Source organism: Tigriopus californicus, chromosome 5 (assembly GCF_007210705.1).
Source record: "Tigriopus californicus strain San Diego chromosome 5, Tcal_SD_v2.1, whole genome shotgun sequence".
In the NCBI taxonomy this organism is placed as follows: Eukaryota; Metazoa; Arthropoda; class Copepoda; order Harpacticoida; family Harpacticidae; genus Tigriopus; species Tigriopus californicus.
This window is the reverse complement of record NC_081444.1, coordinates 11,467,723-11,483,439: the sequence shown is the minus strand read 5'-3', so window position 1 is coordinate 11,483,439 and position 15,717 is coordinate 11,467,723. Positions and strand designations below refer to the sequence as shown.

The following is a 15,717-nucleotide window of genomic DNA, read 5'->3' as shown; positions in this document are numbered from 1 at the left end:
GCCGCGAACGACGCGGGAACGCGGGAAGCAACGTGAGCTCGATGATGGTGGTAGGCATGCATCATTCACTTGGCGGAGGAAAAGGCCTGTCAAGGTCAAACGAGATGGATGTACCATGAAGGACGGAGCCATCAGCCTTGGAGATTGACTCGCAGCTCATGCTCATTTAGCGAAAATGACGGAGGTTAAAGATGAGAAATTGGTCCTGGAAAGGTTTGCCAAATGCTTGCCGATGGCTGTACTAGAGTCTCGAAGAGGAAAGCTGATTCCCTGAGGAGATTACCTCAATTCATTAGGAGCCTCCAGCTGAGACCTCAAATGGAAAAGTGCCTGAACCAACAAGAGGACCCTGCTTGGATAGAAAACAATGGCCATTTCTGGGGTTGATTTGAAAGACGAGTGGAATCGTGAACCAAGTGCAATTATCCGGATAGTGTGAAGGAGGCCGATGGAAGAAGAAGAAAAAAAAAGAACTTCTAACGAGGCATTACGAGGAGATGCACACAAGAATGCTCAATATTGAAGTAGAACTGTGTATTTTGTAAATCTCTGATTTCAAAGCTCCTTTCACAATGTTGAAAATAAACCATATTCCACTTCGTTTCATTCTTCGGGTTGCTTTCCATTAGGGTTGACAAAAAAACCAACCGACAAAAGAGCGACAACGACGATATACTGTTGTTCCGTACCAGCAGGCAATTATTATCATTACACCGCATACTTGGCCATGATTATTTTTCCATCAGCCATTTCTTCCCGGCCCAAACTTGACACTCCATGCTTCCAAATATTTGAAAAGGAATCTACATACAAAGATGTGTTTGATGGCGTGATATATGAGGGTTTGAAAGGGTGTATTATACGTAAGGGCGAAAGCAGGGCCAGGTCGATTTTTACTACACTGTGCAAGGTTATGGCAATCTCCGATCGAATCTCGGATCATGAGGGTTAGTTGACATTGAACAAAGAATGACGCTCAATGTACTACAACATCAGAAACATATTGGGGGGGAGGGGGGACTGGGCTGCACATTGGCATTCCAGCCAAAAATAATTATTCTCTTTTTAATTTTCTCGACAACGGATGGCCATTTGACAACCACAATTATACTAATAGGGGCGTGTGAACTACGACCATAAAATACTCTTTCTCTCTTTCTCTGTTTGGTGAACAACTAGGGCTTTACATGATTGGGGTGCTGAATCTGTTCAAAGAGTGCAGAGGATGTCCTAAAACCAACGGTTCGTTCATATCAAACGGGAACTCCATAATCATTCAAACAAAGGCCTTCTGTTCCTCTCTCCATTCACCTGCTCCACAGACAACCTAAAGCGTTGATGACGAGCTGTGATTGTCAGCGAGCCTGACTATGATGATGAATGCAATCAGACAAACGTAAAAGGCCGGTAAGCCAAGCGATGAGGTTCGGCTATCACTCCTCGTCAGATTCTCCCTCACTGGAGTATCCGCCTCCACCACCGCACACTCCTCCGCCCACTCCCAACGAGGTCGGTCCACCACTCAAGCCACCGTGGTTGTTATTGTTATGATTATTGTTCAAGGCGGCGGACGAAGAGCCCGAACTGGAAACGGTGGACCCCATGTTGGCATTGGAGCCCTGAGAGGCTGGCGAGGGATTGTTGAGGTTGGAAGTGGCGTGATTGGGCGAAGTGAGGCAGAAGCTTGGACTGGCGTTGTTTGGTCCTACTCCTGTGGAACCGTTCATATTACCACTGGACCGCGGGTTGTATAACGGAGCGATGGAGCTTTGCCTGCAAGAGATGATTTGAGATCAAGTTGAGAGATTATGTCGCCACTCTTACAAGTGATCCAACGGTTTCCATTCTCCCTGGACCAGGGAAAATAGATCAAACAAGCGATGCATAAAGTGCTAACTAATGTTAGTCATGAGTTGAATATATTACGCATTGGACATTTTGGTCGTTCTGATGGCCTTGGAGAAGACAAGAAAAGGCAAATACTCCAAACTCTTGACCATCAAAGACAACAATGTCATGAGAGAATTTGCTGACCTCGAACCAACTCTCATGAATGCCATTGATTAGACCCAAGGTTGGAGCAGGAGAAGGAAGCCCTTGTATGTTAATTCAAGTGGGGGAATAAATAGAAACATCCTTGAAATTGAATCCTAGCCTTTTACATGGTACGTACACTGAATCCTCCTTGGCATGGTCAAGGACAAATTAAAAGGACATTTCATCAAATTTCTCAACGATCTTTGAAGACAAGAAGAGGGCTGAAAGAGTTTGACTGAGAACCAAACTACATAGAAATGGTGATTAAGATGACTAATGACCTTTGGGGCCTACGCAAAAAAAGGTCAATAAATAAAGGAAAAAAATATAAAGAATACACTCTCATTTAAACTTTTGGAGAGGCCCTTCCAAGAATTGTATCGACACAAAGAAATCAGCCGTCATCTACTTCCAGTCAATACTGTGTGGGGGCATAGATCAAAGTTTCGCCTCCGACTCCCACCAAGAGAGAACCAATGTCGACTGACAACACTTAATTGTCAAAAGGCCTTCCTGGCCACAGACTTGTACCGCGGTCGCGAAAGAAAAGTCAGTGCTAAGAGTGACACGAAAACCTTTTTATACTCATGGGGGTGGTCTGCGGACACTTATCAACGATCCGTCTTTCCGGCAAGATCGAAAAGACCACTTGACTTCTTCACTGAAAGCAGGAACAACATCAAGCACTCTTTCATCTCAGTCATGGTTCTGATTCAATCGAAGAACTTGCTACGCTTTCAGCTTCATTCATCGAAGACCAACACCAATCCAATAAATTAGGTACACCTCAATGAGCAAAATTAATTAACGGAGCACCATATAATGGAGTGGATTATACCAGGGATAGGCTAATACGAACAAGGAGAGCTTTTCTTTAAAAATCTTAAAAAATAAATTGCATATTTTTAGGGAAAATTCATAAATAAGACTTTGTCAAGAATTTATAATGAATAGACAAAGGGAAACAAATTTGCTTAAAAACTATAATTCACAACAATTCCATGGCTCCTGTATGCGGACCCCCGAAAAGCAATTCGATTATTATCCCGAATATATTGCATAACCATGTATTGTTTTTTTTTGTGCTTTACTTTTGAAAAATATTGATCGGAAAGATTCTTCCGCCACGGTTTTAGCTGACTCACCGCTTGTACACTATGAATCTGGATAGTCCATAACTCCATTCAGGCTCAATTCAATGGAGACAAACAAAGCAATGGTGAAGTTTCCCTCAAGGAGAAAGCCAACTTGATTTGGAAGCGGGATTTCCGTTCACATTTTTTGCAAATTTGTAAAGAATAGGTTGTAAGGATGGAAATACAAAAAGCTTTATTTTCCCTGGTATGTATTTAATAACGGCAAAGATGTCATTATATCAACAAAATAATACCCTCAAAAATGCCGCTGGGTCTTGCCTATTTTCGACATGTTGCTCTAGGACAACATAATTTTTTTTTCCAACAAAAACAATTGCTATCGAATACAAGTATTTAATATTCTAATTTTTGTCCCTATAACGTATGTTTCTGTTCCTCAGTTTCGACTTTGGACCAATTTTGAACGTTACAAATACGAATTGAAATGACAAATTACGATATCCTTGTTTTGAATTGCTTGAGACCAGAAAATAATCATGTTTTTGGCTTGCTCTACGAATATGATTCTTTTTAGCACTTTCTGCTAACAAGTATTTGACAGAAAGTGTGGCAGAGGAGGCTCTTCATCTGCTCTCAATTCTTAGATTTCCAGTGCATAAAGGATATCTGTCAAAGGATGTCAATCAAATTGCCATTGATTGATCGCTCAATGCTGTAGCAAGAATCTTGCCCGATCAGCATCAGATGTTCTAAGCTTTCTCAGGTCAAAATCTTGAACGAAAAGTACTCTCCAATTGATCATGTTCTTTTACCGAGTCTTGGTACACTCTCAGACTAGACTGAAATGAATAAAAAATTCAGGGGAGAACTAGTAAACTTTTTCCTTGACGTCTTCGTTCCGAATGACCATGTGGAGATTCGAAGGACAGACAACATCTCATGTTGTACATTTCAACGTTTGGGTAGGAACGTCGATTCTTAAAAGATCACTCTCTCTCTAATGACTATCTGTCTCATCACGTTTCCCATTCATTACGGGAATTTCGCACCCTAAAGCGTTTGTTCTCGGCCTCAAAACATCTGCTTGTAGATTCGGAGGTCGATGCCATACACTGTTTATCAAGTCCCGTTAGTACTTCGAAACACAAATGCCCTCTACGTACATAGGTCCTTTCATTCATTCGATCGACTGGTACTCGTACTTGGCTGGCTACTCACGCAATCTTTCGGTAATGGTTGAGCCACTCTTCGGTCATTTGTGCCACCAAAAGAGGCGGTTTGGCTATCTTCTGCTGAGCCACCCAAAGCCCCGAGTCCGTGACAGCCACGTCCAACCATTGTCTGAGAATCATTTCCTCCTTGCCCAATTCGGACTCATTCAGAAAATGGACCGGCAGCACTTTACGATCGTAAGTCATCAGAGGCAGGAAACAGGCCTTCACATCGTCGGTGGAGGACGAGGCCGCAGCTCCCGGATGAGACACACACGAACTCGGCTCGGGCGGAATGAGGGCCGAGAAATGCCCGCGAGTGTAACCCAAAGCAATGGGCGATCGTGAGCAGAACGAAGCCTCCCACAAGAGGGGCAGATACACGCCTGAAAAAGGGACACACCAGATACGGCCAAGTTAGTGAGTATAGGGTTAAATGTATTCAAGAGCCAAGTTAAGGGCTCTCACTCTCTGATATGTTGAAGAGCTAGAAAAGAAGATTGTACATCAAAGAACAGGTTTTTCTCAGGCTTTACATTGGAAGGCCCGAAAAAGTTTGAAAGTCGGTATGATTCATTCATGTTCCTCATCTTCCATGTTTCTTGAGATTCAAAATGCCAAGGGTCTTGCTCTTTCCCAACAAGACATGTGCTTGAGACACATGTTTTTGATATATCATGATTCCCGTGAAAGCATGGGATCTCATGGCGCATTCATTAGGAGCAATACTATCAACAATATAGACACTTGAATAAATACTGAAATTTGGGGAATATCGACGGAGGGCGTCCATTTATCCTGACAAACAATCAGAGACTTCTCATGAAAGTGGGGAGGTAAAATTTCTTCCCACAACTCCAATTATCCCAGACAAATGGTCTTTGAAGTGTATTTTGCCTCATTTTTTTTCCTCCAGTGGGAACATGATCATCCTAGCTTCACTCAAAGCTACATGATGATTAACCATCCAATTACAGCGATTCAATGTAAATCCAATTGAACAATTCTTGTTCCTACTCGAAAACACAAATCTGAAACAAATTATCTGTCGTTTCAATGGACTCCGATATTGAAAATCACATCAGTAGTCACAATATAACGGTAAAAAGATTGACAAATTTAAAATAGAAATGGTCTTCATAAATCAAGTCAGATAAATGCTTGCGTAAGAGGAACTTTTTTTGAATAACCGATGTCGACTAGGTTGAATGTGGCCAGGATACTGACAAAATGAGTACAACTTTGGTTGCCTAAGTTAACCTTCGATTCCCGAGACATCAATATAACTTTCTGTTTTTGACAGGGTATAAATTTGGGCGTGCAAACAACTAAAGTGGAACGAACAATGAATGCTCAAGGCAAATATTCAAATTTCCGTAGATGCGCCAAATGGACAATTCTCTGAACATTGCTATCCATTTCCAAAAACGAGCTTGGAAACTTAGGCATTAAAAAGTTGGATGAGCTTTTAAAAAGTTAGCAATTGAAAGGTGAACTGATGATCATCAGTGGTGCCCTCGTTACGATGTTTGACAAGTTTCGATAATCATTAAGGTCAATGAATGAAGATTATTCAGGTTCAGTTTTTCTATGAAAATAGCACCCAATAAAACTGAAGGGATGCATCCCTCCAATAATAAAATTACTTTAATCCCTACTTTGACTTTATAAGATCTTCTTAACGTATCAAAGTCACAACTCTAGATGATAAAATACAGCACTTGGTAACAGTGCTTTACCACGAAAAGTGAAAAATTGCCATTTAAAACATTTCATGTACACTTTTATTGAAGACAGTTCTCCGAGAAAATTCAAGGATGTCGTAAGTGGGACATGACAGACTCTTGGAAATATCTTACTTTTCCTGAATGGATTCGATGAAACGAATTCAGCGACATTTTTTTATGAGAAGTTTCAAAAGGAGCCAACGAACATTCCCATCAAAGCTCAAAAAAGTTCTCCAGTAACTGAGAGAAAGAAAACCTCACATTCGCATTCCGCTCTCACTTCATCCAAGGCCAACCCGTACACAATTCGTATTTCGCTCTATAACCACTCGCATTTTGAGCACGTTCTTGCAAATTGAATGAAAAGTCATTGAAATGAGTCATCAAAATACGTCACTGCCCAGAAAGGCTGTTGACTGGAAGGTGCGGCTTGTTTTGCCCGCCAAATGCAAAGGGAAACTTGGCACATTCGAGTTTTATTACAATGGACGCTGACTCACCTTCGAATCTGGCATAACCGAGGTTCTCTCCTTTCCAGCTCTTTACGTATTTCACCCCGTAAACAATGATGGGTCTCCGGAGGACGTGAGCCAAGCAGAACACATGGATTTGTTCCAATGAGGCCCCGGGCTGCGAGGCCTGACTCAGAAGTCCGGCCCAATCGTCGGTCAATTGGGATTCATGGAGGGAGAAGTCCAGTTCCAAAGCTTGCTGGATCTCCCATTCACGCCAACGAGAGTAGAATCTGGAATCAAAATGGGCGAGTATGAGCTAACGAAGGTGGGAACAAAGCCACCTCAAGCCTTATCCGACAAGATCAGGACCACCAAGAAGCCCGCAAATGGAAATCAAAGCCCTTTTCAACGCCTCGCTCTCTAAGGACGGCGGTGGCTTAAGAATGGGACTGCTACTTTCCCAATGCAATTCCTAATCAGCAGTTCATTAGATTTCTCGATCTTGAGACCTTAAATAAAGACGCACTTGCTCGAAACTGGCGTTTCATTGGTGGCTTTTAATACATCGAATCTCTCTTTAACTACAGTTGCATGATCTTTTTGTCATCGAGCGTTGCCAATGACTTCTCCCATGACCCTTTGGAAAAATAGGATGTTGTAAATAATACCTTTAAAGAAAACTAAGAAATAGCACACGTAGCGCCACTTAGCTTCACCTAGCTCACAAAAGGTCTGGTCGCTCTCAAAAATTATCCAAGCTTATTGTCCTTTTCATTGGGCTGAGGTAGCGTCCTCTGCATTGTCTAAGGGCGGACAAGTAAACTTAGAAACAAGAGAATACAGTCTAAAATGCGAGGCTTGCGATATCAAAATAAGAACCAACCAAGATGTTTTACACTCTTTGATTAATAGTGCATGAACACTTTGGAGATCATCTTTCACAATCAGATTGCACTATGAAAATGTGGTTATTCCGAAGTATTGGTGAATAATTTTGAAAATTAAATTCTCGTTAAACTTGCGCGCTCCTTAAGCAATAAAATAGGACTTAAAGCTACGTATGTGTATCTGAAAACAAACTTTTTGACGGACAAATGTTTCCATGTTAAGCGAAACTTAAAAAGCCGTCTATTTGCAATCAAATAGGTGACTGATTAGTACTTCGAGTAAAATAATTTAAGATTCACGTTCATTGATGGCTATCCAGCCCGTTGTCTGAAATCCTTGTACATGCTTAAAAAAAAAAATGTTGGCATCTTGAAACTAAGAAATACTTTTTGTTAGCAGAATATTTGGCTTTTTTCGAAAAAATTGAGTGTAAAAATTCCCGAATCCTATTCTACGCTCTGAGCTCTTCAAAGTTGCATGTCCGTGCCTAGACCTGGCAATATCGAACTTCTTGTCGTCGCCTGGGTCGTGTTCAACGTGCTGAAAAGCTCTGTAGTATAAATTAGAACCATTTTGAACTTACATGTGTCCAGCTTGATGCAGACTATCACTCATGGCCTTTCTGAGGACATTGTCTCGATCGAATACGCCCCAAGTGGCTTGCAAAACGGAATCCAGAAGACAATCGCCTGCCGATCGATTCCACAACGAATACAGCCTGGAATGGAGTCGGGTTCGAACCTCGTCACTCCAATTAATAATGTAGCTTTCCTCTTCGAGCTCTTTCTGAGCATCTCGATCCAAGAGTTCTGAGTAAAGCTGTTCTTGGGTGGCTGGAGGCAGATCGTCGATTTCTGGAACGAGATCAAAAATGAATTTGTCAATCCATCTGGCTCTGTTATTATCTATCACTAAATTTGGCCAAAGAGTGATTGTGCGTGTCTCCGAAGCAATAATAATAAATAAAAAAAAATATAACCGCATAAAAGTTGCATTGCTAGCGATTTCAAAAGCACAATTCAACCTTGGGAACAATTTCAGCTCGAGATTCGACCTTCGAATTTATCAATTTTTCTCAATTGAAGGTATCCCTAGAGGTTCAAGAATACTGACGAACCAGGCATTCAATGGACAAAGCCCTTAAATAACATGGTTCTTTGAAAGGTGTCGAGATCGAGATTCAAGAACAATATAACAGTATTTGTTATGACCCAGACGACGACAAGAAGTTCGATATTGAATGGACACTCTCCTTCGAGGCCTTTCAGATATTTATCAACATTGTGCTGGATTCCATTTTCGGTCTATGAAGGAAGACAAGGGCATTCTTCAACTATACCGAACTCGCCAAGGCCAGAGCATTCACTACTACTCTTAATTCATTATGGCACTACGATTTGTCAAAAATTTCAATTATTGGACAAGATCCAACCCAAACTCAGAGGGTGTTAAATTTGTCTTCATTACATTTTCGAGACAGGGAACGAAGAAAAGTTTTCTGAGGCCATGGCTGCTCATTTTGATTAAGCTCAAGTTAACCAGTCCCTCTCTTTTCAGACCATTTGTCCTTATTTAAAGGAGCACAAACGGTCTTTTTTGGAGGCCCCGCGACACCTGGTTTATTAAGGGAAAAAGGTTATTCAGTTTTTTTCCCATTTTATTCAAGACACGAAGTGCAAGTTCAATAACTACCACGACACTTCAAAGGCTCAAAAAAGCTGTCTAAAGTAACAAAGTGAATTTGGTCTTACAACCCAGCCTTTGATGTCACGGCGAACAAGATTATCCACCAAAGGCTTTGATACACTTTTCTATAGGCAATAAAACCTGGGTCAATTGCTACTCTGAATGCATGCCAAAATATCCTCGATTCTTTTTCAATTACTCCTCCCACGGCAAATTGAATAACTTTTATGGGTGGGAAACTTCATTCCGTCACTCAACCCGGCAAATGGTCCGCAGTCATCGCGTGTGAGTTGAAAGCAAGCATGCTTGGAACTCTGCCTCCACGACACACGTATCATCTCAATCACCAACATTAAATTCAGTCATGTGCCCTCACTTAGTACAAGTCATACTACGGTCACTTAGTCCCACAGAAATGAGACCTGTTGCTCGTAAAAAAAAACTCTATGGGCCTTACCTGGCGGGAGAGTGTACGAGGCCCATTCGGCAATGTAATGGCAATTGAAATGGCCTTTCCTTTGTCGGAGATTCTGGGCAATGTGGCGACGAATGACCGAGGCCAAATCCGGAGCCACGTAAGAGGGAACACATTTGATATCCTCCCGGGAACCGACGCCTTCGATTTTGGCCAGTAACTTGGCCAGAATGTGCTCTCGATGGAATCTGGAAATGAGAGAGGTATGCAATTCCGGGGAAAAACGTGTAGATTGGAACATGGCATGCTACTACCAAATGGCTCGAAGACCAAAGTGCATGCTTTAAATTTCATTGCCACGGTCTTTTTTACAAAGTCCGTGAAAATTCTGGGGAGAACCCACGCAAAACGTAAGTTAAATTTTCTTGGGAACATTGTTTGACATCTCTTGAAATAATGACGACTAGGGAACCACAGGCATACACAAAATCTAAAGAAAAAACTCAGGGAACGCTTCCGATCTTTGCGGCTAATCAAGAGCTTGATTGGCTGGAGCCAACATTGCTTTCATAGGGAATGAAAAGCCGAATGTCAGTCTACTTTTAAATATGATTTAGACCAATTCCTTTGATTTGATACATCGCTATGGCATCCCTGGGAAATTGAAGGCGGCAAAACAAAAGCTTCGCTTCTTAGAGCCAACATTCAATCGAGGAATTGAACAACACCTCGCTCCACGATATAGAATTTTCTTCCTTAGATCAAAGCTCCTGAATCTAGGTTGGCTCATATAATTGATTATCTCTCATTTTTGCTTGTTTGATGTCGAGGCGGGCAACTCCGAGAGGATCTTGAAACTTTGGAAAAACACCAATAAATTCACACTGGATCGAGAAAGTTTTTCAGCCAACAACGTCCGACCTTGAAGATGCCAAATGGCCAAAGTCCTTAAGTTACAAAAGCGAAGTTCGGCATGTGATCAAGGCGAAACATTGCGACTGAGCGGATCTGTTTCTTTGAATAATGTTGTTATGATCCTTTTGAGTTCGAACATGACTTTGGACCTCGAATTGGGAAGGGCCATTGAAAATTTCAGGTCGATGTCGGTAGCGACTATATACCGAGAAAGCTCCTGGTATCAATAACTTACCTGATGGCCAAGTGAATGAGCGTATGACCCGTTTCATAGACCGAGGGTCGGTTCAATAACACCACCTCCGGCTTGCATAGCTTCCGGGTAGGATCCCCGCCTCCATTGATATAAGCTTCGACAGGGTTGGCGTCGCCCTCTACCACACCCATGCAGGCAGTCAACCAAGACCAATCCGCCTCTCGCATGCGGCGTCGTAATTGCCGAATTCGCCGCTCGTAGTCGTAGTTATTGCTCTTATTGTCCGTGGACGAGGCTTCAATACATGGTGATAAGGACCTCAATTGCTGTTGTTGCTGATGCGTCAGTTGAACGTGATCCGAATGCTCTAGAGTGTTGGAAAGGGCGGCCGCAGCCGGTGGCGAAGGCGTGTCACGATTGGAAGACATCTGAAGTTGGGTATGATAAGGCGGCTGCTTGGAGCCGCAGATGACGCAAGCCCGTGAGCGCGACCAGTTCTCGTAAGTACACACAGAGCACGACCACTTGATGCGGGACGAATTGCTCAAACAGGGCGAGGTGGGAGCGCACCCCTGGGGCGGTGGGCTCTGAGCTAGAAGATTGTGTTGGTTGTTCGAGTACGCCGAGCTCGACGAAGGAGTGAGGATCCGCTTGTTTCTCTCGTTGTTGGAATCGTTGGACTTGATGCGGAGTTGGTTCTCGAACGCCCCACCCAGACCCGAGGTCGACGGAATAGCCGGGATCGGACACCCGCCCAGGAGCGAACTAGGCGGTGAGGACCGAGGGGAAACATGAGCGGTGGTAGCGGCGGCACTGACGGCAGCCGCGATGGCTCCCACGGAATTGGCTGGTGAAACCCGCTTCCGGAGAGTAAGGCACTGGACGCACTTGCCCGAACTGGGCCAGTTGAGATAGGTGCACATGTGGCAGGCCCATTTGGCGGACACGTGCTTGTTGGGATCACAGATGATGTGCGGGTGCTGCTCGATTGTAGAGAGAAGAGGACTAGAAGATCGAGCTTCATCCCCATGAGTGGGCCCATGAATGGGGATCCGACTCAGAGAGGACTTGGCGGAGCGACACATCGTGCACCGTTGGGATGAGTCCCAGTTGTCGTAGGTGCACGTCGGGCACGCCCATTTATGAGCAGGCTCCTCCTCCGTGGCCTCGGCGGAGACCGAGACCCCCGAGGAGGACGCCGAGGTGGACGGAGAGGAGGCGAAACGTTGCATCCTGGCGGTAATTTCTGGCGATTGACCGAGCTGCCCTAGAGACCGTGGATTATTTTAGCCATCCACTGAATGACGGGAGCCAGCGGGTTTTGATGATTGCGAAGTGTCCCAGATTCGGCTTGCTTCGGTAAGTTCTTCGCCCAGATGTTGTGACAACTACGTCGACAGAAGCGTATCATGGACAAGATGTATGAAGTACTAGAAGTTGTTTAGCAGATTTGGGCCATCGCCAAGTGCGTTTTCCCAACCCCAAGGAGACACAAACGAGGCACGAATATGGCAAATAATCACAACAGCCTCGCCGCCACGATCATGAGAGCTCAAAACATTATGGAGGGAGGGCGCGGAAAGAGATTCTTCGTCATGGAGAGAGTACTAGGGAGGATCATGGAGTAGTATTGATAGTAGTGGTAGTAGTAGTAGTAGTAGTATTAGCTACAATAATGCGATTGAGAGTCACAGGAGGACTGATGTGGATGTTCTTGTTGCTTAGGGTGGAGGTGGCAATGAACGTCGTCGTCTTCGTCGTCTTTGCCTTCGTCTTCATTGATGTAATCTTAAGAGTTGCAAGCAATGCAGGTCCTCCTCTTCCTTTTCAGTCTTCCAAACACTTCCTTCCTTCATGGAATTCCGGACTCTGAGTCAAGCGAGGAAGAGGATTCGACTCGGCTGCAAGAGATGACACTGAAGGGTGATTCAATCAGGTAAAAAAAAAACTATTAGTAGGCTGAATACAGCTCAAAGTAAATGTGATTCCCTATGTCAATATACACCACCCTCGTCCTCAAATAGCTAGCTAAATTAGGGCTGCATAGTGGCTTGAGTCTTAATCTGCGTCATTCCGCTTCACTCACGAACCGACTTTAGGTCAAGGGAACGAATTTCTCGTCAAGAAAACACGAGAATCAAACGATCGTCTGATCACGCAGACATCAACAAAAACGATTAACGTCAGTCTTTGTGACAGGACATCATGCATCTTGCAAGCATTGAAGAAGGCTGGCTAACCATGATTCAAAATTAAACTGTTCGTTGTCTGGCAGGGTGTGAGTGACGCAGATGTGACAGATCTGGGAAAACCAGATTGCACCACTCCAAACAGTTGGGGACTAACTGAAATACAGTACACCCATTACGAAAATGGCTCATATCACTTTTACGTATAAAGGCGAATAATGGAAATCAATGAGGTCTGCGTTATTGGCGAAAGTGAATGGAAGCCAAGTCAGTGACCCATAGTCGCTGATCAGTCCAGAACACATTTAGTTGAAGCGATGAGGATATGGACCTTTAACCTGCTTCATCCTAGCCAAAAGATCTAACAAAGGAGAGCCGTGGAATGATTACTACTGTCATATTTCTTGAGCCTCAGGTGGGCCGGGACTAGGTCTTTCAAACCAGCTTTACCAGGCCAACTATAAGCTCAATAAAAAAGGTTGATTCAACCGCTGTTTAGCCGTGTTTGAAGCCTCGTTAACGATTTCCAAAGGTGTTCAACAACTCATCGGTGAGAGGCAGGACAACTGCGATTCAAGTGAGCTATGGTATGACGTTTCCATTGAGGTCACTCTCAGGTACCTGTTGCCTTTGTAGAATTATGATATTTCAGGTCAACCTGCGAGCATCGAATTTTGAGCCGGACCCAGCTCAACCAACCGTGAGCTACCAGTTGGGCAACAGGCCCACAATATGCCGCTTGCGTAACTAGCGAGTGGGACTCATGACTCGCCCCAGCACCCTCCAACAAGGAACCTCTGGATTGGCCCACTGATGGCTCATCCCCCAATCTGATATCTGATCCAGCGGTCCGGACTGGGATTAGTCACTGGCTCCAGTCATCGCCTTCTTCGCCCTCTTCGCCTTCATGAGCTCATGGGTCTCAATCAGACCCATCCATTTGGCCATTTTGATGCTTCATGCTAGTCACTAAAGGGCCCTTACGATCCCCTTGATCGCGGGTGGATCAAAACGAATTGGCTGTTCATTAGACCATGGGTCGTCCCATGAAGTGAACCATCAAGCAAGCACAACACCCCTTTCCAGTCCCAAGCCAGTCAGATGATGATACAGGCTCTACCGCCCGTAACGTCATGGCTTCCATGTTTGACCACCAACCCCAGAGCCGTGGTCCAGTCCGACTCGGTTGGCACTGCCTGGCTCACGGGTCAACCTTGACCCCAGTGGCCTCGACGACCTTCAATGGGGTCGATCTTAGCCCAACGGCCTCACTCACCCCCCGCACATGCTGCTTAGGCTCGGTCAACCTGATCAACCGCGAACATGGATACCCGACTCGATCGATGGAGGGGCCTCGGGGATGGAAGAAGACTCGCTTTTTATTATGATGCTTGTGGTTTTTCTGTCTCTCAGGGTCTCGTCCTTCCATAGCCCCACCGTACTCACAGTACTCACTCACACTCTCTCAGAGTCTGAGTTCTTTCGTTTAGTTCTGGCTCACACACACACACAAATACACACAGACCCACTGACTGGCTGGATTATATCTTGGGCTGTGAAGGTGCTGCTGCTGGACAGGCTCATGCACTTACAGCCATGCCACTTTTTCCATGGGACGAAAGGCCAGCATGTGGATAAGAGTTACTTCGATGGTCCCAGCCAAGACCAAAAAGATTATTTTTTTTTCCCGGGCATGACCCCAATAATCCAATAATCTGCCGCAAAATATGTGACTCAGATCACCCGTCTTATTGTAAAAAAGACGAATTCCGCCTTACTGCAACTAAGTTATGCATTGGCAAGACTTGCTCTCAACCAAACCACACCTACCACTTAATTTACGACTCTTGCCTTAGCACCAACAATAAGGACGTCTAATACGTTGTAATTAACAAACAATGATACCGAGGTGTGACATCCCATTTGAAGCCGTAGCTGGTCAATTGATTGGTCTCATTATATTAGCCACCCACACTTCTATCAAATGGGCTACCCTCCCGTGGTTTCGTGAACTCAAATTTTGAAAGTCGGCAGTACTAAATTTTGCCCAGTCGCATCTCAAAATGTGCGTTCACGAAACCACGTGGGGTTCCCCATTGCGATCCGTAAAAACTATGGGTACACTCTCCTGTGTTTCGTTGGTCAACGAGGTTCAATAGCACTAATATGCAAAAGTCTTAGCCTCCAGAGGACGTTAAAGACGTTGGTCTAATCCTAATCCGACCGCCAATATGGAGTGTAGTATGAGTCATTAGCCCACAGCGATATGTGTTTCAAATCATGTCAAACAAGCAAATTGTCCACCAAAATGCCAGTGTCTCGGTCATTTGGCCCACCGAGACTATCCTGGCAATCCTAAGTGAATGGACTGGCTGCCTTGGGTGCATGTACTATGAAAGGATGGATGATGTGAGCGAGTGCGTGAGTGAAAGGTCTAGGTAGGCCTGGTGGCTCAGCTCCTGGAGGTGGTACCACAACCAGGGGGCAGGGGACAGACAGGGGCATTCCTATTTCCTACCACTCTCATAGGTAAGGAGAGAATTTGCTCCTCTCCATGTTTTTGGTGGTGAGTTAGGCGGGTGAGCGGGGTGAGCGGGTTTCGTCACGCGTGAGTGTATGGATGGTCTCGTTCCAGATCTATGGTTTCAAAGGACTGTGTTGCGTTGGCCTCGGCTGACGACTGCCTGATACAGTAACTAGGCCCATCAAAGACATAGAAATGGTAGAGGGGAAATTGCTAATACTACCTCAGCAAGTCAAGATCAAAAGAGTAGTTGAAATGTTAATAGTGATCAGGTGGTAATCTTGGACATGCCATAGAGGGGGGCTGTCAGGAGTTTCACAGAGGGCGGCTAAGTTTTGCTTGAATGATAATATACTCAAATCACGCAAATGTCTCAC

General features: G+C 44.5%; 1 protein-coding gene and 1 long non-coding RNA gene across 2 annotated transcripts; one reads left to right on the top strand and one right to left on the bottom strand.

Moving 5' to 3' along the window:
* Window positions 1-519: 519 nt before the first annotated feature.
* Window positions 520-12,051, bottom strand: LOC131880027 (ubiquitin thioesterase zranb1-like; the record flags this gene model as incomplete). Its single annotated transcript, XM_059226523.1, is given in 6 exon segments — window positions 520-1,773; window positions 4,353-4,731; window positions 6,573-6,817; window positions 7,999-8,269; window positions 9,559-9,764; window positions 10,667-12,051. Coding segments are annotated over 6 exon segments (2,634 nt in total). The 3' UTR covers window positions 520-1,433.
* A 338-nt stretch (window positions 12,052-12,389) lies between these two features.
* Window positions 12,390-14,348, top strand: LOC131880029 (uncharacterized). The gene is made up of 2 exons (XR_009373226.1): window positions 12,390-13,403; window positions 13,469-14,348. It is a non-coding gene; the product is annotated as an uncharacterized LOC131880029 (long non-coding RNA).
* The last annotated feature ends 1,369 nt before the right edge of the window (window positions 14,349-15,717 follow it).